Below are 21,656 nucleotides of genomic sequence, written 5' to 3'. Positions count from 1 at the left end.
AGATGACTGCAACACATTTTAAAGAGGGCAAGTCTTAAAATCCATTCCAAAACTGCAGCTAGTCCAGAATTTAGCAGCCTGCTTGTTAGCAGTATCTCTCTTTATGAGCATATTAACCTCAGGCTTCATGGCCTATTTAAGGGCTCACACAGATTTTGATGTATAAAATCCTACATGGCCTCAGACCAACCCCTTTAAGAGACTGGCTTTCTCTCGGTAACATACTGTCACAGTTGAGGTCAGCAGACATGCCCAAGTTGGAACCCCCTTAGTGAGAGAAGGTTGACAGATACTTGAGCCTTTGGAATTTGTTTCCTGCATTGCTACATAACTACATATCTGTTAACACTCAGGGTGTGCCACAAGGCCCAACTTTTCTCCCTCAACTATAAGGAGATAGGTAGGGATGGACAGCAGTGCTGTGGGCTTCTGGTGACGATTTGTGGAGTGTTTAATTGGTTAGATTTATATTTGATTCAATCTCAGGGTAACTGACAGGTTTATTTCTAAAAGGTTGTGATGGGTGACAAGAACACTGGATGGGCATTCTATTTTTATTGCACAGTAAAAAAATCCAAGTAAATAAAGCTCAGAAGCAAAGTACAACTCAACATAAATATGGCAAAATATGGACCATACTGAACATGTATATCCTGTCATATGTGCACTGAAAAAGCCATTATTAGTTTGGTCAGCACTGCTCACTCCTTTACCAATCACTCCCACTCACAGCAGAAGTAAATATAGACTGTAGGCTCCCTGGGACAGAGACGATCTTGAGCCTTTATATGTGGAATCACAGTCTAGGAGTCCTTAGTGCCACTGCAGTATAAATAACTTACATCTATTTAATCTTTCACTTACTGCAATCTTAGCTGTTACTTTTAATGAACAGATTAATTCAATGTGATATTAAATTGATGGCATCATGAACTACAGTATTTTATAGAAACTTTGGCCCCAATTCTGCATACTCTTATTCATATGCTTGAAGTTCAACATGTGTTGCATGTATATACGGTATTGGGACTATTTTTCTTTGCACATTAGCTATTTAGAGCTCTGTTTTGCATGAGCTGTTGTCTAATGTGAACTTTCACCAAAGCCAATGTACTACTGTAAGAAACTGAGTAGACAAATGTATAACATTTAATAAGTGGCCTTTAATCCAATGACATAACACTGAAGACAAAGGACAGTACATACTTCAGAGGGCGACACATGCCACAAAAAAATATGCTTTCCAAACCTTTTATGTTGTCTGGATTACACAGAAAGCTATTTTTCTTTTGGTCTAACAGGGAAAAAATTCTCCCTGTCATTTCATTTGTATTATTTAAACAAGATTTTCAAGAGATGTAGATCATATAAAAACTATAGCAAAATACATTTGTATTTTAAAGCATATAGTACACGCTGAAAGAGAGCAACTTCTATTTTCTACCTGCATAAATTCATTTTTTGAGACTGACGTTCTGTGTTCAGAGAGCCCCGTATGAAATAGACCACCACCACACCTGGCAAGTCCCATCACAGATGCTTCCTTCTCACTGTGGGCACTAAAATCCATGGACTCCAGACATCCCCCAGACTGCCTAAAGCCCTCTGTTCTCTCACACATCATCAATACAAGTACCCTACATACTGCCCAAGGATTCTGCTACACTTGGCATCATTGTTTTCCCCTCCTCAACCTTGACTCTCCATGGCAGATGAGGCTACCAAAATGACAAGTACAATATAAGAATGTGTCTGTCTATAAAAAGACCTGAAAGAGAGCTCTGTGGAAACTGAAAGTTTCTCTCTTTCACCACCAGAAGCTGGTCCAATAAAAAGTATTACAGTACCTCACCCACCTTGTCTTTCTTTATAAGCTAGAGAACAAAATGACCCACAGTCCAGTTCACCTTGCTGGTAAACACACACACAGTGCCAATCTCAGCATCAATAATCTACAGGTTCCTCTTCTAGAAGCTCTCAACCCTTTCCCCCCACCCTCACCCAGTCAGCAATGCTGTGAAGTTCTGCATCAAAGGTATATAGGAAGACTTTATCCATTAGTGGAAGATACAGGCCCTTAAGCCTTTGGTCCCTTTAACCTTTAGCTAAAGCCCTGGTGGAATACTTAGTGCTGATGTACAAGCTTCCTTTACGCATATCATTAATACTATCCTCACAATCTTCCTTGTGCTCTTATCCTGGACTCTCTGCTCACAATATACAGGTCCACTTAACAGCCAATTTTCTCTGCCTTCTCCCTAATTCAGGGCTAGCCCAACAACACTGTAGACTTCCTCAGAGTAGAGAATCCCTGCTCCGTTTCTCACCAAACACCAGTTCTGCGTCACTAGCACACACATTACAAAAGCTGCTCTCCGACTTCCCGCACCACCACTGCCCCTCACCCAGTCCCACTCCACAGTGAAGTTATTGGTCCTAGTGGCCCCACAGCGCATCTCCCTTTCTCTGCGTCCCCCAGGGCCTCAGTCCGGGCCAGCTCTGCAGAGAGCTCTGCTAACAGTGGGCCGGAGCCCTCGTAGCAGCTTTTGAATCTGACCCCCGACTGCCCCCCAGCTCCTGCCTCCTCACCCGAACCCTCCGCCACTGGGGGCGCTGCACCGACAGGGAACGAGGCTGCAGCACCCCCCAGGCCCCTGCTCCACTTCCCTCGGCGGCCCCTCACCTTTGGCCAGTGCCACTATGGAGTCCCGGTCCTTTCATAGCGTAAAGCGGGCCGCCGCTCCGCGCTCCTCCCGCTCGTTAGCCAGCGCCACGGTGGAGTTCTGTGTGGCCCGTCTCCCCCCACCCGTAGCGCACCGGGACTCCCGAGGCCGCGGCCGTCCGCTCGCCATCCCCTCCCGCTCGCCCCTTACCCTTGGCCAGCGCCACGGTGGAGTTCTCGGTGTCGATGGTGTACAGGATCCCTTCATAGCGGATCTCGGCCTTGGAGATGAGGCTGATCTTGCTGCCGATGTAGGGCGTCCCCCCGCTCATGGCGCCGGCTCCCCGGACAGGGACCCCCTTGCCGAGCGCTCCTGAGGCTGGACACGGACGGCTACGCGAACCCCCTCACAGTCCGAGCGGACACTCTACTTCTCTGGGTTTAGGCGCGAGCGCGTGTTGATCGTTCAGCAACCGCTCCCCCCACGCAGACCCCTCAGCACAACCCCTGTCGAAAGCAGTCCAAAGCTACCAACATGGCCGCCGCCTTCATCTTCCCTCAGAGCCGCCCCCCCTCCGTCCCAGGCCGCGAAATGGATGCCGGGAACAGAGCGATCTCGCGATAGCCGCGGCCTCACAGGTGCGGAGGGAGGGATGAGGAGGGAGAAGCTGCTGGGGTTGGGAGAAGAGGGGCTGCAGAGAGGAAAGTGGGAGAGAGAGGAAGAGGTTTATTGAACAGATTGTGCTTATAAAGTGTAGAGTCCGCCATGCATTAGACTGTAAATACACCTTTCTGTGCACATATGGCATGTGTCCTACTGCACATGCTGCATGGCACTTTGAGTGGCCTTCAATGACATCATTTGCAATTTCATTTCACTTACATCACTCCTGAGCGTGTTTGTCTGCCACGCTGGAGGCGTGTCACACGTTGTCTTTTAGCCCATGGGGAAAAAAACAAAAAACCAGTGTGTGAAATACTTTGGCTTTGCTGAGAGACAAGCCACCGGCCATGAAATGCCACACACACATATTTTAATAAGCAATGGTTTAGGCCCTAGGCCTGCAGTCAGTATTCATGCTGGAGTTCTGCCTAGGCACCTGGGTGGGGATGTGTGGTTCTCATTCCAGGATTAGCGCCTTGGTTCTCTCACATATGATGTGTTAACCTGAACAAGTTAAAAGGAAACACCAACCAGTTTGTTCAACAGCATGAACATTTTTAAATGCTTTTCCATATTTATAAACTTTGAAATGTATTCGAAAATAAAGTTGACAGTGACAGGAATAACTATTACATAAAATTAGTCCAACATATACACAAATCATATGTGCTTCATTACAAGTCTTTTAGATGTCTGGCTAACTTTTGAAGTGCAGACCTAAGGACCAATCCTGTAAACACTTATACACGTACTTAACTTTATATATGTGAATAAGCACTTTGACATCAACGTGACTGCTTGTGTGACTAAAATTAAGAATGTGCATAAATGTTTGTAGGTTTGGACCCAAATATGCAATTGTATCACATTTTGTACACTAAGATATAGCTTACATGTATTATATTGTCATAAAAAGGTTAAAGTGGATCAGTTAAGTGGAGGCAGAAAATTAAATTAATGTTTTACAGATTACCCACTCACACATATACTTTAAACCTTTAATTAAAACTGGTTCCTTTTTTTTTTAAAGCTCTAAAAATTCACATAAACAAATTGTGATTTGCAACCCTCTGTATAGACACTTATGGCTTATTTTGGTTTAGTTTAACCCAATTTCTAAGGGGTTGTCTACACACTGTTTTTGTACTGCTTTAACTATATTGGTTTAGATACAGATGTAGTTAGTGGTACAAACCCTTAGTTTGGATGCAGTTATACTGATATAAACATGTTTTTATTAGTGTAGCTTATTCTGCATGTTAAGTTATACCAGTATAAGCAGCTTAATAATGGTATAACAGTATGCACACACTGTGTTGTACTGATTTAAATACATTGATAAGAAATCATGCCGTTAAGTGAAATAATTCAGTATAAAAATAAATCAGTCTAAAAACTGGGGTTAAACCAGTCCTAATTGATTTAACTATACTGAAACAAGTCTGGTTTAAACTGAAATAAGAGCATCCACAAGAACCTTTTGCACCAGTTTAATTAAATCAATTTAAAATCACACCTTTAGTTAAACTAGGGTGAGAGAACGGATGGTGCCTTAGGGCTTGTTTACACTGGCAATTTACAGCACAGCAACTTTCTCGCTCACGGGGGTGAGGACAAATATTCCCATTCCTATGCTTGGGAAGTAGACTGCCTCACCCAGACAAGAACCCTTTCCAGATTAAAAAATGTCTATATAAAATATTAATTGTCTTATTTTTTCAATGTGAAGAAAAGGCCGATACCTGCCTCCTTCCATCATAAACTATTGCAAAATCCCTTACCTCCTTCCAACACCCCCCCCCCATGAGCTTTTTGATAAAGGCCCTGATCCTGCAAACACCTATGAATGTGCATAAAGTCAGTGGGACTGCTAGGCTGGCAGTTGAACTTTGTCTGGCTTCACAAGATCTATCAGAGTAGGGCAGTTAAAGTATAATTATTATATAATTTAAATTGTTATTTAAAATCTATTGTAGAAACATCTAGAGGCCTCAGCCAAGCTGGTCCCCCTTGTGCTTGGATCGATATAGCGAAAATGGGTACCTGCCTCAAAAGTGTTACATTCCAAAAGACAAGGCATAATATGTGGATGAGAAAAACAAGTGGATTAGGGTAAGGCAGAGGAGATGGGTTAACAAGAATGTGATTTCTTTCTCTCTCTTTTAGAACTTTTCTTTCCTAGAAGTTGGCAATGAGGAGAGACCAGCCTGCCAACAGCCCCCAAATCCCACTCTATGGGATTACAGAAAGAGGGGAATGTGCCAACCCAAAGATTCCCCTTCTTAGTTATCCCAATGTGATTATATCCCTGAATTTCTTTCCCATTATCCTCCTAGCATCCTCCCTTTTGTGTTCTCACACTTCTCTGAAAAAAGACCCAGAGAGCTCCCTGGGCTCTCCCCACTGTCAGAAGGATCTTCCCCTTGTGCATCAGGAGGCTAAGTTGCCTTGTGAAATACAATAATATAAGTGAAAGAAAAACTGTTAATTTATGGAACTATTTGTTGTGAATAAGAAGATTTTGCTGCTTGTTTTCAGCATTCAGAGTCTACAAAGAGAAAATGACCTGTCCTCACCAGAAGTGCTTCTACGAACTTGAGGGGCTGTGCTGTGAACTCTAAACCTGGCTCACATCTGGGGCTTTCACCCCGGGCGGGTGGGGGTTTTCAGCGGGGAGCCCAGCCAGCACTGGGGCTCTCAGCTCTACATGGATTTCACTGCCAGGAGCCTGGTTGTCCCTGGCTCCTTGCTGCCCCCCATCTTGGGGAGCCCCAGGGAGCAGCTGGGCTCCCAGTGGGGATCCACGAGTCTGGAGCACTGTGAAGAGTCGAGAGCCTGGGCAATAGCTGGATTCACAGCTGGCGCCCCCACTTGCCCAGGGGTGACAGCCCCAGCTGTGAGCGGAGTTTGGGGTTCACCCTAGGGCACCAACCAGCCCTTCTCCTCAATTTCAGAGCTCCAAAGTGGCGCTGTGAAACTGACAAGAATGACAGCCAACAGCCAAAGTAAGTAAAGCAATGTCTATACAGACACTGCTGTTGCCTTAAGTACACGTGCATGAGCCCCATGCTTCTCATGGAGGTGGAGTTATGTCAGTGCAATAGGGCACTTACATCGGCTGCAGCAAGGCTGGAATGTAGACACTGGTGTAATTAGATTGACATATCGTGGCTTACATAGATCTAACTTTGTTGTGTAGACTTGGTGCTTTGTACAGGGCCATGAATGAGGTGGCCTAGCTGGTGAGGTGCACTGCAAACTTTGGTGGCAGGCACAAGGCCCAGTGGTTGGGGTGACACGATGGAGTGCCACAGAAATCTGCAGATGGAGGGTGCAACCAGAGTGACCAGAACCTGCCCAGCCTACAGATAAACCCCCCAGTGACCCACACAGAGAGCCGAAGAGGCAGGCAGCAAGTGAGAGCGAGAGGAGCCTAAGGCTGCAGCACAAAGCGACTCGCGCTCCTCTGCCCTCTCTCCTTCCCTCAGCCAGGCTCAGCCCCTCTAAGCGGAGGGAGGAGGAGGAGGAGGCCGACCCCTCCCAGAATGCCTTGCGCTCGGCGGAAGCCGGGCGCGTCTGTGAGCTGAGCGGCCGGCTCGCAGCTCGGCGCAAGATGGCGGCGAGCGCCTCGGACCCCCTGGAAGAGATGCTGCTCTTCTCTGAAGAGGTGGACGAGAAGGCGGTCAGCGACCTGGTGGGCTCCCTGGAATCGCAGCTGGCCGGCGGGCGGGGCTCCGCCGAGGGCCCCTCCCCTAACAGCAGCCCCCCATCCCACCAGCAGCAAGAGCACCAGGGGACCCTGGTGGAGGGCGGCAGCCTAGTCCAGCAGCAGCAAGGGCATCCTGCTCCTCCTCATTTCCCCGGGGCAGGGGAGGCAGCCAGGTGCCCAAGTGCCGTGGGCAGCCCAACCCCAGCCCAGGGGACACCCCCAGCCTTGTCCGCCCCAGCGGCGGCGGCGGCCGGGCGGGGAGCGAGTGTAAACAGTAGTAGCATGCAGCAATCACATGGAGCAGCTCCTCGCAGCATCACCCCGAGTCCACCTGCTGCCCCTGTCTCACTGCAAGCCGCTGCCCCACCTCCGCCTGCTGGCGCCCCAGCCCAGCCTGTCAACAACCACGTGGATGTCAATGCCGCTGCTCTCGCTGCTGGCAGTGGTGCCCGGGAAGTGGAGAGTCCCAGACCTGGGTGTAGTCCTCCTGCAGCAGCCGCTGGTGCGGTGAACAGTGTGTTGCTGCTTAACTCCGAGGCCGCCACTGCTGGGGGGTCGCCTGAGGCTGCCGGTGCTGTCACTCCAGCAGCCGCAGTAAGTCGGGAACTTTCAAAGGCGGTAATGCTGGGTAGTACAGCGGCTGCTCCTCCTCCTCCTCCTGCTGCTCTCTCCCTTCTCCAGAGACCTGCACTGCATACCGTTCCTCCCGCCGCACACAGTGCGAATGGCACTTCCTCCAGCGCTCCTGTGGTTGTCACTCAGAGCCTAAAGGCTGGGTGTGCCCCAGCAGCAATAACACAAGTTGTCAACCATCAGAATCCGTCTGTCGGCCACAACAAACCAGAATCCTCTACAGCACAGACTAAACTCCTCACACACAATCCTGCAGTAAATGCACTCAGTAGCTCTACCAGTTCTGTTCCTACAATGAATCTTGTCACCCATCCAGCCCAAAGTTCAGTAGCCAACTGTGCCCCTGTAGTGTCCAGCACCATCACCCTCAATGCTATATCTAAACCCACAGTAAATATTATAGGGCCACCTGGCTCTGCTGTTGGTGTAGCCAAATCAGCCACTGCTGTACCTGTCGTCTCTGCAGTTCCCCAGTCGCTGTCACCCAGGCCTGCAGTAGGCACTGCTCAGAGAATAGTTGCACCACAATTGATTGTTAGACCGCCTCAGCAGACTACAATCCAGTTGCCTCCAGGTTTTACTATACCACCTGGTAAGTGGAAATTACAGGCTTGTTAATCTCTGCTAACCCGTTTTCCTCACTGTGATTTTTCAAAGTTGTGGCTGTGCTACAAACCAAGTACAGAACTATCAAATAAATGCATGGTACACCAGTAATCACATGTTTTTAAAATGAATTCTGTTCTAATAGACACATTGTCATTACTAAAAATATTATTTAATCAATTTAAAATCTGTGGGGTCTAATTTAAAAAAATGTTGCGATGGTTGTTGGGGAGAATTATTTGCTTTGTTAAAGGAAAATGTTAATCACAGTAAGTTTTTTAAAAACTGTGCAGTAAAATAAAACAAAACACTTAAGGTTTATTTTAGAAGTTGCTGATTTATAGATAGGTGTAATCTGGTTGTAGGTCTAAATTTTGTTAACTTTTATTTACTGCTGCTGACAATGGGAAAAGTTCTCCCCATTCAAGCTCTGTCTGTTCTGATGTGGCTAATTGAATAAACTAATGTTATGCTTTCAATCTCAATACATATATTGTGCTATTCACCATAGTATCTGGGCCTCTCCTCACATCAGTAGGATTCACCCCCTAATTCCAAAGTAACAATTTTACCCCACTCCCTCTGCTCATAATGATGATTTCTTAATTATTCAGTCTTGTTGATACTCAACAATAAACTGTTAGTAGTATATGGCTTTGTTTTTAAAAAATACTAGTTCAGTAAGGTTGACCATAACCAAAACAATAGCAATATATCCTCATGTCAACAATTCCTGATTTAAATGGCTACTTTACTGTCTTGAATTTTGAAGGGTGTCCGATATTGTTTTGTCATGCTTGAGTGCTAGTGGTGCAAATGGTGCACAAGTCCTTGCCTCTGAAATTTGGTGATTTATTCAAATGAAGTTTAATTGTTTTTCTTATGCAAATAAAGAATCTTCATCCATTAATACATTGTATGATCTGAAGTTGTTTTTCTTGCCTCAGAATTCCTTAAAGTGTTTGACATCAGTTAAGTAAATGAAGTTTATGGACTAGTATACTTGCTGTGTGTGAATAAAAATTTGTCTTTAGTGCAGTGTTTTAAATAGTTGTGAAGTTGACCACAGGTAATGAAACTCCTGCCATTTTTTTTTGTAGACTGCTACTGCATAGATCAGGCAAATTCTTATGGCTTTATGAAGATCTCATTTAACTTGGAACAGATATCAAGTTGTTTTAAGAAAGTGAAAGTGTAATTATGTAGATGGTATATTAGCACACTTTGCTATTGTTTCCTATACCCTGGCGTGTATGTCATAACTTACCATCAATTTCAGAAGCTGAATGCTATCATTGCTTTGTTCTACTGTTCGGTTGTTAAACAGAAGAAGAAAATGATACTCCTGAAACACACATTTTATAGATTTTTAGAAAATATTGTTGAAAGACGTTAGTAGCATACAAACTTATATGTGTTTGTTTTTGCTCTATAGAACTACTTTCTAGTCAATCAATTAAAGTTACTTAAATTTGAATATAAAAGTCAAACAGACAAGTGTTCTCAAGGGATAAGCTGGAGAGAAAATGAAAATATCTATAGTTCGACTGCAAAAGTAATGGACAGCTCATTACTGATTTTAAAATAGTGCAGTTTTCATAGAGGAAACTTGTGTTTAAAGCTGAAACTTTAAAAAATACTCTTTTTTTTTAGTAGGTCTTCTTAAATTATATCACAGGCTCTTAAAGTCAGCTTCCTGTTTAGCTAGCTGGCAGTAGAGCTGAATAACAGCCCATAATGTTGCTTCAGATGTGCATATGTTTTATAAGCATAGATCAGTAAAACTAAATATAACAATGTCCTGAACCTGAATTAATCACATTCATTTTAAAAACAAATGGTCATATATGAACAGTTATACCTTCATAACAGTAAATATTTCTACAACTTGAATAACAAACTTAATCATTCATCACAATTACTTTGACTGTCCCATTCAAATATATCCTATTGAAAAATAAGTCTTAAAACCGCTAAACAAAAATTCCTATGGAACAAATAGATTGAGATTTTGGGAAGTGCCCATAGGTCCATGTCCTATAATAAACTCTGTGAAGTACATTGTATGATCAGGCTGTTAGGTGTAAACTTTAAGAAAAAATTGCATGGATTTGTACATAGTGTTGTGGTGGCTGAATGAACAAATATCTAATTACATCTCTTAACTCGTCATTTGCGTGTACAGTTACCACAGCTGTTCAGTTAAATACAGTAATGGTGTGTTCAAATTAGTTGTGCATTTTATACAATGGTGCTGTGGGAAAGACCTCACAACAACTAGGGAAAATCAAATATAGTGAAATTAATTGTAGAAATAGTTTTGTCAAATATGCAAAATAATTAAAAAAAATCTTTTCAGTTTGCCCTTTTCTTTATAGTAAGTATATGTGGTGTTCTAACAATACTAGGCAAAATAAGTTAAGTGGAAGTCTGATTAAGTTGACAGTGTTCCTTTAAATGGATGATTTTGTTATCTTTTAGTAGTAAATACCAGAAGAAAACACTCAGTTCTGGTTCTTCACCTGCTTTTGTAGTTTAGTCTGTATCTTCCTCTTTGAACTTCCCCTACTTGGTGATATGAAGTGTAGGGACCAGTCACAGCCCAGCTACTTCAGATCTGCTTCTTAGTTAATTTCCATTTTATGTAGGGAAGATTAGCAAGTGTTTTCTAGGTATCTCCCCATAAAGTTAATTCACGTAAAGAGAAACTACACTACTTACAAGGATTATACTTGAGCTCAGAGTTTATATGTGGAATCAGATAAATACATGGCTATTAAATGATGTGATGCACCCATGTCACATTCCTTAAAAAACTGTAATATGTAAACCTAAATATGCTTTTAATTTTACTCATATCCATTGAGTATGCACAAAGCAGTTGTGGTCTGATTTGTTCTTATGAGTTATATAGTTTAATTTTTAACACATGAAAATTAAACGTTTCAAACTGTTTGCAATTGCATATATTATTAATAAGTTGTTAATTGAACTAGAACATTGAATTTTATTTGTTTACAAACACGTAGCAAAAAGGGTTATTTTCAAAATTAAAATGAGCTCATCTGGCTTGCAAAATAAGTGAACTTTTGGTTTTTATTATCCTGTTTTATTTATTGCGATAATATTATTATTTATTGTAATAAACATTGTTATTGCAATATAGGAACAGTTATGGTTAACAGTGTTAAGTCAAAAACTAACAGACTAATAAACTGAAAATATAGCCAGTGCATTAGATTTTGGCCTAGGATATAGGTTAGGCTCTGCACTTACACACACGTTTAACTTTGTGCATTCGGTGAGTCTTTGTCTTCAGTGGGACTACTTGTGCGACATACACTTAAGCCATGTGTAAGGCTTTGTAGGATTGGGGTCCTTAGTTTATAAAAATAAAATCAGACAGGGCAGAGGAGGTTCAGCAGTGGATAAAGGTGAGTGAGGTGGTGGGGGAGGCATAGAAGATGCGTACTTATAATTTAGTTCAGGAGTTGGAGTCTGGTTTAGATTCCCAGCACTGGAGCTGGCTACAGAGCAGGGCTAGGACAAATGAGGCATCAGTGGGACTCTGTATTGGCACAAGTGTCCCTGCCAGTAGATCCCATTGCTGGATCAGGATTTAAGAATTAAATGCAATTCTCCCCCCCATGCTCTGTTACTGTCTCTAATTACACCTTTAAATTTTGTCACCTTCTTATACAGTCAGGTATCCAATTGTTACATTTGTACGGTTCAAATGTAACAAAAGTTGTTTCAAGCTGTATTTTTAATTTTTTTTCCTGTTGATACTAAGTACTTTCCCTTATGGCATATCTGATTTTATACTGTAATAAACATGTCAGGACTGATGAATGAAGAAAGGAAAATGTTAAGCTGCTGCATGTCAGTTCTATTCATAGTACTTACTATTATTTTGACTATTTTCATTAGGTATGGTCTTGGTGCGCACAGAAGCTGGACAGCTTGTAATGGTACCTCAGCAGGTTTTAGCTCAGGCTCAAGTGCAAGCTCAAGTACAAACACAGGGGCAAAGTCCCGCCAGCATCTCACCCAGGCTTCCAGCGCCCACAAGTGGTCCAGTGTTTCGTTTAACAGCAAGCCAGGTACATTTTTTCATGCTTGTGATTATCATTTTTCTTTATGATCTACTGTATTTTCTATCAAACACATTGTAAAGCTGGGCTTCTTTTCAAATTTGTTCACGTAAACCTTTTTTTCTACTGAAAAAAAATTACAGAAGAGGGAAATGTACCTCACCTTTAGCCAAAGAATGGGTTAGTTCCAGGGGTCCAGCAAATTTCTCTATATGTCTACATTTCAGGAGTCCCACATTATGGCTTCTGTTAAGGCCACTTTGGAAATCTCCGAGGAAATCATACATGCTGTTGATTCAATAGGTGACTCTCTTCCTTCTGAGTCAGTATTGATCTAAATCCCCAACATGGTGTTTGGGGGTGTGGTGCTGTTAAGATTAATTTTTCAAATAAAATGAACAACAGGTGTCCTGCCCTCTTCTAGTCATTAAATATTGTTTTATACATTATTCAAGAGTAAGGATGGTGATTCTCATGTTACATTAAGATTTCAAGTTGGGTGATTGCATTTTGCATACCTAAATTTCTCTATTAAATTAAGTTGACTATGGTATCCTTTCCTGCCCTGTAATATTCTGTAGAGTTTGATGTTAAAAAGTTACTGTATTTCCACACAGAGGTACTAAGATTGATATTAAGCTTCTGATGAGTTTGTAAAGTGCTTTGAGATCCTTCTAGCTAAAAACCCCCAAACCTATATTAATGCAAGTAGTTATCATTTAACTAAGTGATGGCATTTCAGGGAGGTTATTCCGCTTTGGCTACTTTGGACTATAAAATTAGAGATCAATATTTCTGAGCATTGTTACTGCGCAACTCAGCATTAGTAATTCTCTTCTGATTTGTGGGGGAAGAGTTAAGACTGATTTGGTAAGTACTTACGAGTACTATGACTATGAGTAACTCTGAGCTGCTGTGCTAATGCAGTAGTGCCCCCTTTGGTCAGAATTAGCTTGGTCTGGGAAGGCAGTCAGTCAGCTCCTTTTAACTGAGTCTCTATGATAGTCCTATTCCGGGCTATGAAGGGTGTTAGTTTCAGTCTTGCTAGGTGTATGGGTTTCCCCTTGTACTTGGTAGGGTCATCTGATCCTGGTCCTCAGGGGGTCTCAAAACCCCTTTTGTTCTTAAGTGTCTGTTGTGGCATTGGTAGGGGAACCCAGGCCCACCCACTCCACTGGGTTCCAGCTCTGGGCCCTTAAACTAGGCAGGCCAAATAAGGCCTCAGCAGCAACTCCTGCTGTGCCCTGAGCTCCTTTCTACCTCTCTTGGTTCTGTAGGCTTCTCCAGCCTGTACATCAGTGGTACCCAAACTTTTTCTATCATGCTCCCCTTTACCAGTAATGGAATCTGTCCGTACTCCCCCTCCATTACTGCAGAGGAGCTTGGGCTGAAGGCGGAACTGGGGGCTGAACTGGGGATGTGACAGGAGCTGGGGCTAGCGGTGGAGCTGGCCTGGGGCTGGAGATAGAGTGGAGCTGGGGACAGAGCTAGTCTGGGAGCAGAGCTGGGTGGCACTCCTTCCCACCTCCTGTGTGGACTGGCTTGGGCCCCGCTGCATGCCCCCCACCCCATGTTCTTTCACGCCCCCCTAAGGAGACGTGTCCCACAGTTTTGGGACTACTGCCCTACATCCAGTCATCCCTTTTCTCGAGTGTTGTCTCTGGGCAGCTTCTCACCAGCTTGCTGGCAGGACTTTCGTTCTCCAGACCTGCTTGCTCCTTTAGTAGCTATCCGACATTATAAGAGTGTATATTTAGATGTATCCCATGTAAAGTTAGAGAGAAAATTGTTTACCTTTAATTCACCACTCATCGGAGCACAGCTTTTGAATACAAAACTACAGAAAAGATATTAACAATTGGAGGGAGCTGAGAAAAGATAAAGACTTTTAAGAAATTGTTAAGAGTATGTCTAGTATGAGCATTTGAGGAGATGATCACGAGCATGAGGATGACAAGCCTGTTAATAGTCTTTGGAATTATGTGGAATGCTGGGGGTAGAAGGTTGGAAAAAGTCATTAAGAAAAAAAAGATTCTGTGGCTTTGTGGGAGGCTTCTTTGAAACAGGCCTAAGCACAGTGTTGCCACACTGTGTTGGATTTTGTGTAGATAGGATGTAGTTCTGTGTCTTGAAGAGGCACATAATCCTTAGTGCAACGGATCTCAAACTATTCCAGATGGTCTATGGAGTTGCTTTTTTGGCCCTGGTGAAGAAACTGTCATTCTACGAGTAGTGATGTTTCCCCCTAGTTATAGCCCATGCTAGTTTTCTGAGGCTTTCTTGAACAATTACATTAAAAAAACAGGTTTCAGAGTAACAGCCGTGTTAGTCTGTATTCGCAAAAAGAAAAGGAGTACTTGTGGCACCTTAGAGACTAACCAATTTATTAGAGCATAAGCTTTCGTGAGCTACAGCTCACTTCCTCAGATGCATATCGTGGAAACTGCTGCCTGCTGGTCTCCACGATATGCATCTGAGGAAGTGAGCTGTAGCTCACGAAAGCTTATGCTCTAATAAATTGGTTAGTCTCTAAGGTGCCACAAGTACTCCTTTTCTTTTTATTAAAAAAACAATCAACCTCTTTTCTTTACTTTGAGTGGCTGCTTCATGTTTGTCTTTGCTAGATTTTTTTTCCTTTGGGTATAAATACAAACATGACCAAGTTTTGACTGATAATGCCAAAATTGGGTGGACATCAAAGATACAGGAGAGAAGAACCAAACTGCAAAAGGATCAGAGATTAGAGTAGTAAACAGCATAAATACAAAATAGAGCTTGAGATTTGGGGATGTAACCAAGGAGATGCTCTCGCTATATTAAATGAGCACATTTCAGTCTTGTCTACTTAATACTGTTGTAATTAGTTTTTCATGTAGCTGTAGTTGCTGCGGAGAAGGGTGTAGGATCAAGATTGGAAGGAGAAATGTCCATAAGAGAATACTATATTAAGAAGTTGTCTGCAATAGGAAAAAATTGAGTAGAGCTCTATTGTGCATAGAATCTTAGGAGACCTAAGATGATGATGGTTGGTTGCACTGAAGTTTTAATGGCAGAACAGTGCACTGCCATTTAGGAGACTGGAATTTGGGTCCCAAACTCAATCAAAAAATGCCATACCCAACAAGCATTTGGGAGCTGCTTGTGTGTTGCTCTCATGCACCTCCTTTTTGGCCGACTTGGAGCAGTATTGTTAGGTTTTGGAAGGCGCTTAAATCAGCTACTGATGTGTTTTATACATTTAATACAGTTTATCACATAGTATCAAGCTGTAGTATGGGGCTTTGAGTGTGGTAGGGGAATAACTAAAGAGTTGTGAATGGTGAATATCCTAGAGGTTGTTGTGATTTCAACATTTTACAGTGGCAGTACTGGAACAATAGGATTGTTGCTAGTCAGGGATTCATGTGCATTGAGATAACTGTATAGTATCTGCCTAGACTGTCAGATTGGTTCCTCCGTTTCATGAGCCCCACATTTGTTTACTTTTATCAATTAATAAAGGCAATGAAGTGATTAAAGCAACATCATCGGGAGACTTGAATTTAATTATTCTGGAAATAGGCTATAGATTTTTCTCTCCTGCTACCAATGACTTTTATTTGTATATATTTGGTCCTGAAAATATGTTAAAAATCATTTGACTAGAATAATTTTTTTAAAGCCAGAAAACAGTGAATTCCTTAAATAATAAAGGCTTTACTACATAAGAACTACACTTGTATTTGATTCTTATGGAAGACTTATTTTCTGAGGCTGTGGAACTCGTTGTTTTTCTGGAGGAAATGTTTATTGACAAATATTGTCCTAATCTTTTAGAAATGGTTGCATCTTCAGGTGTTTTTTTTTTTGTTTTTGTTTGAATAATGATGATTGATCAAGGAGAGGAATCTAATTCAAGAAGTACAGCAAGTAATGTATACTGAAAACAAAATTGTCTTCCAGCAATTTTATAATTGACAGAAAGTTTTTTTGTTTTGTTTTTCCTATTCCAGAATACAGTTCTGACTTGTCAGAAAGCTGGAGCCTGACAGGTTCTCTCCCCCCACCCTTTCCCCCCGCCCCCCAGTGAAAATCTGAAAGGGTACGGGAAATATTTTCTGCGTGGATGTTGTTAGGCTTGTAAAGTAAATCTCCAGAAGTCCTGTTCTTCTCAGTCATTCAAACTGAGACAAATTGCATTAATCATTGGCTCAGAACAGACTGAATGTAAACATGTTATTTCCGTTAAGGCTTGAAACCATTTTCAGTGTCATATATGCATGAGGATGTGGGGAAGGTGGCAGTGACAGCAAGCCTTGGATTGGTTATTTGAAAAAAATCTGTATTTTACTAGTCCCTGGGGGATTGGTGGGGCAAGTGGGTATTTCTTGATCTCAGGGCAGATTAATGTAGTGTTTCCAAAACACATAGCATGGAGGTTTGGAACTGGAAGCACAGGTACCTTGACTGCTGAGGGAAAAAATGTGTGTGCTGCCAGGGTTGTTAGTTTGTGGATTCTGTGTGATTCCTGGATCACGAGGTTGCAGAAGTTCGTGAGAGAGCAAGGGAGTACAGCAGGACATAGGGATTGCTGACTACAGGCTGATTTGGGTGGAGAGAGGTGGCCTGCGTTGGCATCATAGTTTTCCCGTTCTGCGGCGTCTAACTGGTGACGTAAGCTCTTGTTGTGTTCTTCGAGACACTGTGGTGATTCACTTGCATGAAAATGATCTGGGCCTTATTCCTGGTGTACACCTCATAAATGTATGAGAGAAGATTTGGATCGCATCACAGATTTGTGTCCAGGAGTTATGATAATTTTCTCTAATTTTTCTTAGTATCTGAATAATTGCTACAGCAGCAATATGAAAGTTATTAATAACTTTTGGAAGAACATTAATCAGGAAGTTAGAGGGTTCATGACTGACCAGACTATACCTACTTTATGTCATAGAAACATTAGAAGCTCTGATACCACACAGTTTCCTGAAGATGGGGTACATCTATTGGATGGGGGCTAGAGGATCTTTCTCTCAAACATAAAACTCTTGAGCAGAAATCCGGTCTGTGATTTCTCTTGCTGGCCCCTCCATCCTCCAACCATTCTGAAACATGACGAGGAACACCCTTTTGCTCTAACATAGTTGATCTTCGCTTCAGGCACTGCATATGAGTTGGGTTATAGGAGCGGGGAAGGGAGGACAATAGAAACATTTGTATACTAGGGAGTGAAGACTGCAGGGACAGGCATTTCCTGCTTTGGGTGGGGTAGGTCCTGGTACAGAAGTGGGGAGGAGGCCAGGCTGGAGGAGGGAACACAGTGAATGGGTTAGCGCAGGGGTTCTCAAACTGGGGGTCAGGACCCCTCAGGGGGTCATGAGGCTGTTACATGGGGGGTTGCAAGCTGTCAGCCTCCACCCCAAGCCCTGCTTTGCCTCCAGCATTTATTATAGTGTTAAATATATTAAAATGTGTTTTAATTTATGGGGGGGGTCACACTCAGAGACTTGCTATGTGAAAGGGGTCACCAATAAAAAAGTTTGAGAGCTACTGGGTTAGGGGCATGGCTGGGGAGGTGTGCCAAAGCTGGGCTGGTGGGGCAGAGTTGTAAATGCATGTGGGGAGGGGCAGTGTGTGTGTGTGATTCAATATGCTAGTTGTGGGACATGAGAGTTAAAACTACCTAAATGATTACCAGCTCCTACCAACAACATATCTTTTTCTGATTAAAAACACAAGGAAATTCAATAGTAATAAACTACATTAATGCAGAGTTAAGGTTGCTTGGTGGTATTTCATAACTTCCAAGAATGTTGAGCTAAACAAAACTCAAACATCTGAAAATCAGGAAATGCATAGTTAAGGTTGCCCGTGCAAACTTAACTCTGTTCTCTTTCAGCAATGTCCCAATATGCTCTATTAGCATTTATACCTTTACTCAGCCAGCTCCACAGGTGCAGAAATATACAAGCTTTTACAGCCCACTCACTCTCACCCACAGGATTCCACCTAACATTAAAGGACGAAGAGGGGGGGGGGAAAAGGTTGTCCTTGCCACCTTTCCTCTCTCCTCTTCAAGCAATGCCTCAGTATGCACATATTCACACTGGCCCTTGGCATAATAAGATTCAGGAGATTCCAGGCCCTGGTGTACACTCACACACTTAGCCAATGCCCCAGAAAAAATATTGCACATACACAAGTTAAGATTCACTTCAGAGACTTTTACAACTCGTTTACACTTGCTCATAGGATACTGTTTCAATCTGCACTTTCACTTAATCTTCATTAAAGTGTTACAGTCCTCTCATATTCCACTTTACTGCTGACAGATCCTCTATAACAAAAGCCCTATGCCCTGCTATTGACATCACCTACACAATTCTGCATAGAAGGGATGCATACTGGATCCTGCAAATACATATGCAACTCTTCCCTTTCTTCATACACGAAAAGGTGGAAAACATAGATCTCATGTCACAATCATAGCTCTGTCACATACATCAAAGTAATCTGCAGATCTCACAAACACATCTCTATCCCCTTACCACTGCCTCCACCATTCAGTACAGCTACACCTGATACCAACTACATTCACTTTACCTGGAGTACATGCAGATAATAAATGCTTAGACTGTGCTCATGTCCCAGCTTACTACTGACAATACTCTTCGTAATAAAACCTCTGGGCCTTGCTGATTATATAACATACGCAATTCTGCATAGAAATGGTACATATAGGATTCTGAAGATACATATATGTCTTTTCCCTTTGCTCACATACATTGGAGGGCGCAAAACATAGATCTCATGTCATAATCACAGCTCTGTCACTCACCTCAAAGTAATCCACACATCTTTGTTTCACAAATACACCCTTACCAAGCAGTCCCAACTGGTGCCTCCACCATTTAGTGTAGGTACATCCAATGCACTGACTGCACCTGGAGTGTATGCAAATAATTCCCATTGGCTACTGCCTGCTATAGGGAAGTAGAGGGAAGGTGTCATGGGCTACTTTTTTCCCCTCTTTGTCCTTTAATGGTGTATGGCGGAATCCTGTGGGTGAGAGTGAATGGCTTTTAAAAAGAGGAGCTTGTACATTTCAGCAGCTGTGGGATTGGCAGCATGTGTGTCTTAATGGGGCATATTTGGGCATTGCTGAAAGAGGGCAGAATAAAGCTAGTTGGGAAAACCTTAACTGTACATTTCCTGGTTTTCAGAAGTTAGTTTTCCTCAGTTTAGTGTTCTGCAGAGGGATGACATACCACTAGGCAACCTTAACTCTGTGTTAATGTAGTTTTTTGCTATTGAATAATAGCACAGCATTGGCTAACATAATTGTTTAAAAAATATATCTTCACACAGTACAAGGATAATTGTCCTATAATTGCACCAGGCTACAACAATGTTTGAAAATTGCTGTCTGGCACGGTTTGTGATATTATTTGGGGTGTGGCATAATCTGAACATGCTCTTGCATTTGAGTGTGTAGGAAAATGAAGAATAACAATGTAAGAACAGCCATACTGCATCAGACCAATGGTTTGTCTCGCCCAGTATCTTGTCTTCCAGCAGGACTAGTGCCAGATGCTTCAGAGGGAATGGACAGAATAGAGCAATTATCCAGGGATCCATATCCTGTCATCCAGTCCCAGCTTCTGGCAGTCAGAGGTTTAGGGACACCCAGAGGCATGGTGTTGTGTCACTGACCATCTTGGCTAATAGCCATTAATGGACCTTTTCTTCTTGAATTTATGTAATTCTTTTTTGAATGCAGTTACACTTCGGGCCTTCACAACATACTGTGGCAACAAGTTCCACAGTTAATTGGGCGTTGTGTGAAGAAAGTACTTCCTTTTGTATGTTTTAAACCTGCTGCATATTAATTTCATTGGGTGACCCCCTGATTCTTGTGTTATGGGAAGGGGTAAGTAACTCTTCCTTATTCATTTTCTTCACAGCATCCATGATTTTATAGATCGCTATCATATCCCAACTTAGTTGTCTCTTTTCTAAGCAGAACAGTCCCAGTCTTTTTTAATATTTCCTTATATGGAAGCTGCTGTTCCCTTGCCCTAATAATTTTTGTTGCCCTTTTGTATATCTTTTCCAATTCTAATATATCTTTTTTGAGATGTGGCCACCAGAATTATACACAGTATTTAGGGTGTGAGCATACCATGGATTTACATAGTGACATTTTGATATTTTCTGTCTTATTTTCTATCCCTTTTCTAATGGTTCCTAACATTTTGTTACCTTTTTTTTTTTTTACTTCAGCTGCACACTGAGCAGATGTTTGCAAAGAACTATCCATAACTGACTCCAAGATCTCTTTCTTGAGTGACGAGCTTATTTAGACCTGATCATTTTGTATGTATAGTTGGGGTTATGTTTTCCAATGGGCACTATATGTCCTCTGCACCACTTAGGACTACATCAAGAATTGCCTCTCCCCTTTTGAGTTCCAGGACTAGCTGCTCCAAAAAAACAGTCAGTAATGTCTAGAAATTTTATCTCTGCATCCTGTCCTGAGGTGACATGTATCCAGTCAATATGTGGATAGTTGAAATGCCCCATTATTACTGGGTTTTCTGTTTTTGTTGCCTCTCTCATCCCCCCGTCACTGTTACCATCTTGATCATGTGGTCAGTAGTATATTCCTACTGCTATACTCTTATTATTCAAGCATGAAATTTCTATTCATAGATATTTTGTGGTGCAGTTTCATTAATTTAAAAGTTTTACTATATTTGACTCTGCTTTCTTTCACATACAGGGGTCTCCCTCCCACAAGCAATGCAACTTTCTCTGTCATTCATGTGTATTTGCTACCTTGGTATTACCGTGTCCCATTGATTATCATCGTTCCACCAAGTTTCTGTGATGCCTATTATATCAATATTCTCAATTTATACCAGGCATTCAAGTTCACCCATCTTTGTAGTTAGACTTCTAGCATCTGTGTTCAAGCACTTATAAAAGTCGTCAATATTTAGTTCTCTGCCTTCATGTAATGTAACTGAATGGTACTCTGTTTCGTTTGACTATTTCTCCCCTTTAATCAGCCCTCCCCTAAAGGAAGTCGCTTTTCATATAGGGTGCATCTTTGCAGCCTGTTGGCCTTCCCCCAGCCCTTAGTTTAAAAACTCCTCTATGATCTTTTTAATTTTACATGCCAGCAATCTGGTTCCATTTTGGTCATCAGAGTCCATCCTTCCTGTATAGGCTCCTCTTCCTTTCTCACAAGCTTCCCCAGTTCCTTATAAACTTAAATCCTTCCTCCAGTCACCATTGTCTCATCTA

General features: G+C 42.4%; 2 protein-coding genes across 16 annotated transcripts in view; one reads left to right on the top strand and one right to left on the bottom strand.

Moving 5' to 3' along the window:
* The window catches only part of LSM14A (LSM14A mRNA processing body assembly factor), a 32,944-nt gene extending 29,685 nt beyond the window's left edge, over window positions 1-3,259 (bottom strand). For 3 of the 6 annotated variants that reach the window (XM_073307913.1, XM_073307916.1, XM_073307914.1), the window contains exon 1: window positions 2,874-3,259. In XM_073307913.1, coding sequence (XP_073164014.1) covers window positions 2,874-2,994 — 121 coding nt within the window. In that variant the 5' untranslated portion in view covers window positions 2,995-3,259. The remainder of the gene's footprint in view (window positions 1-2,873) is intronic. The other 3 variants (XM_073307910.1, XM_073307915.1, XM_073307911.1) reach the window with 1 other exon arrangement.
* Window positions 3,260-6,409: 3,150 nt separating this feature from the next.
* The window catches only part of LOC140896301 (transcription initiation factor TFIID subunit 4-like), a 200,623-nt gene continuing 185,376 nt past the window's right edge, over window positions 6,410-21,656 (top strand). For all 10 annotated transcript variants that reach the window (XM_073307901.1, XM_073307900.1, XM_073307896.1 and 7 more), the window contains exons 1-2: window positions 6,410-8,260; window positions 12,205-12,377. In XM_073307901.1, the coding sequence (XP_073164002.1) occupies window positions 6,940-8,260; window positions 12,205-12,377 (1,494 nt within the window). In that variant the 5' untranslated portion in view covers window positions 6,410-6,939. The remainder of the gene's footprint in view (window positions 8,261-12,204; window positions 12,378-21,656) is intronic.

Source organism: Lepidochelys kempii, chromosome 12 (genome assembly GCF_965140265.1).
Source record: "Lepidochelys kempii isolate rLepKem1 chromosome 12, rLepKem1.hap2, whole genome shotgun sequence".
NCBI lineage: Eukaryota > Metazoa > Chordata > Testudines > Cheloniidae > Lepidochelys > Lepidochelys kempii.
The sequence above is the reverse complement of the archived record's forward strand: the minus strand, read 5'-3'. Positions and strand labels throughout refer to the sequence as shown.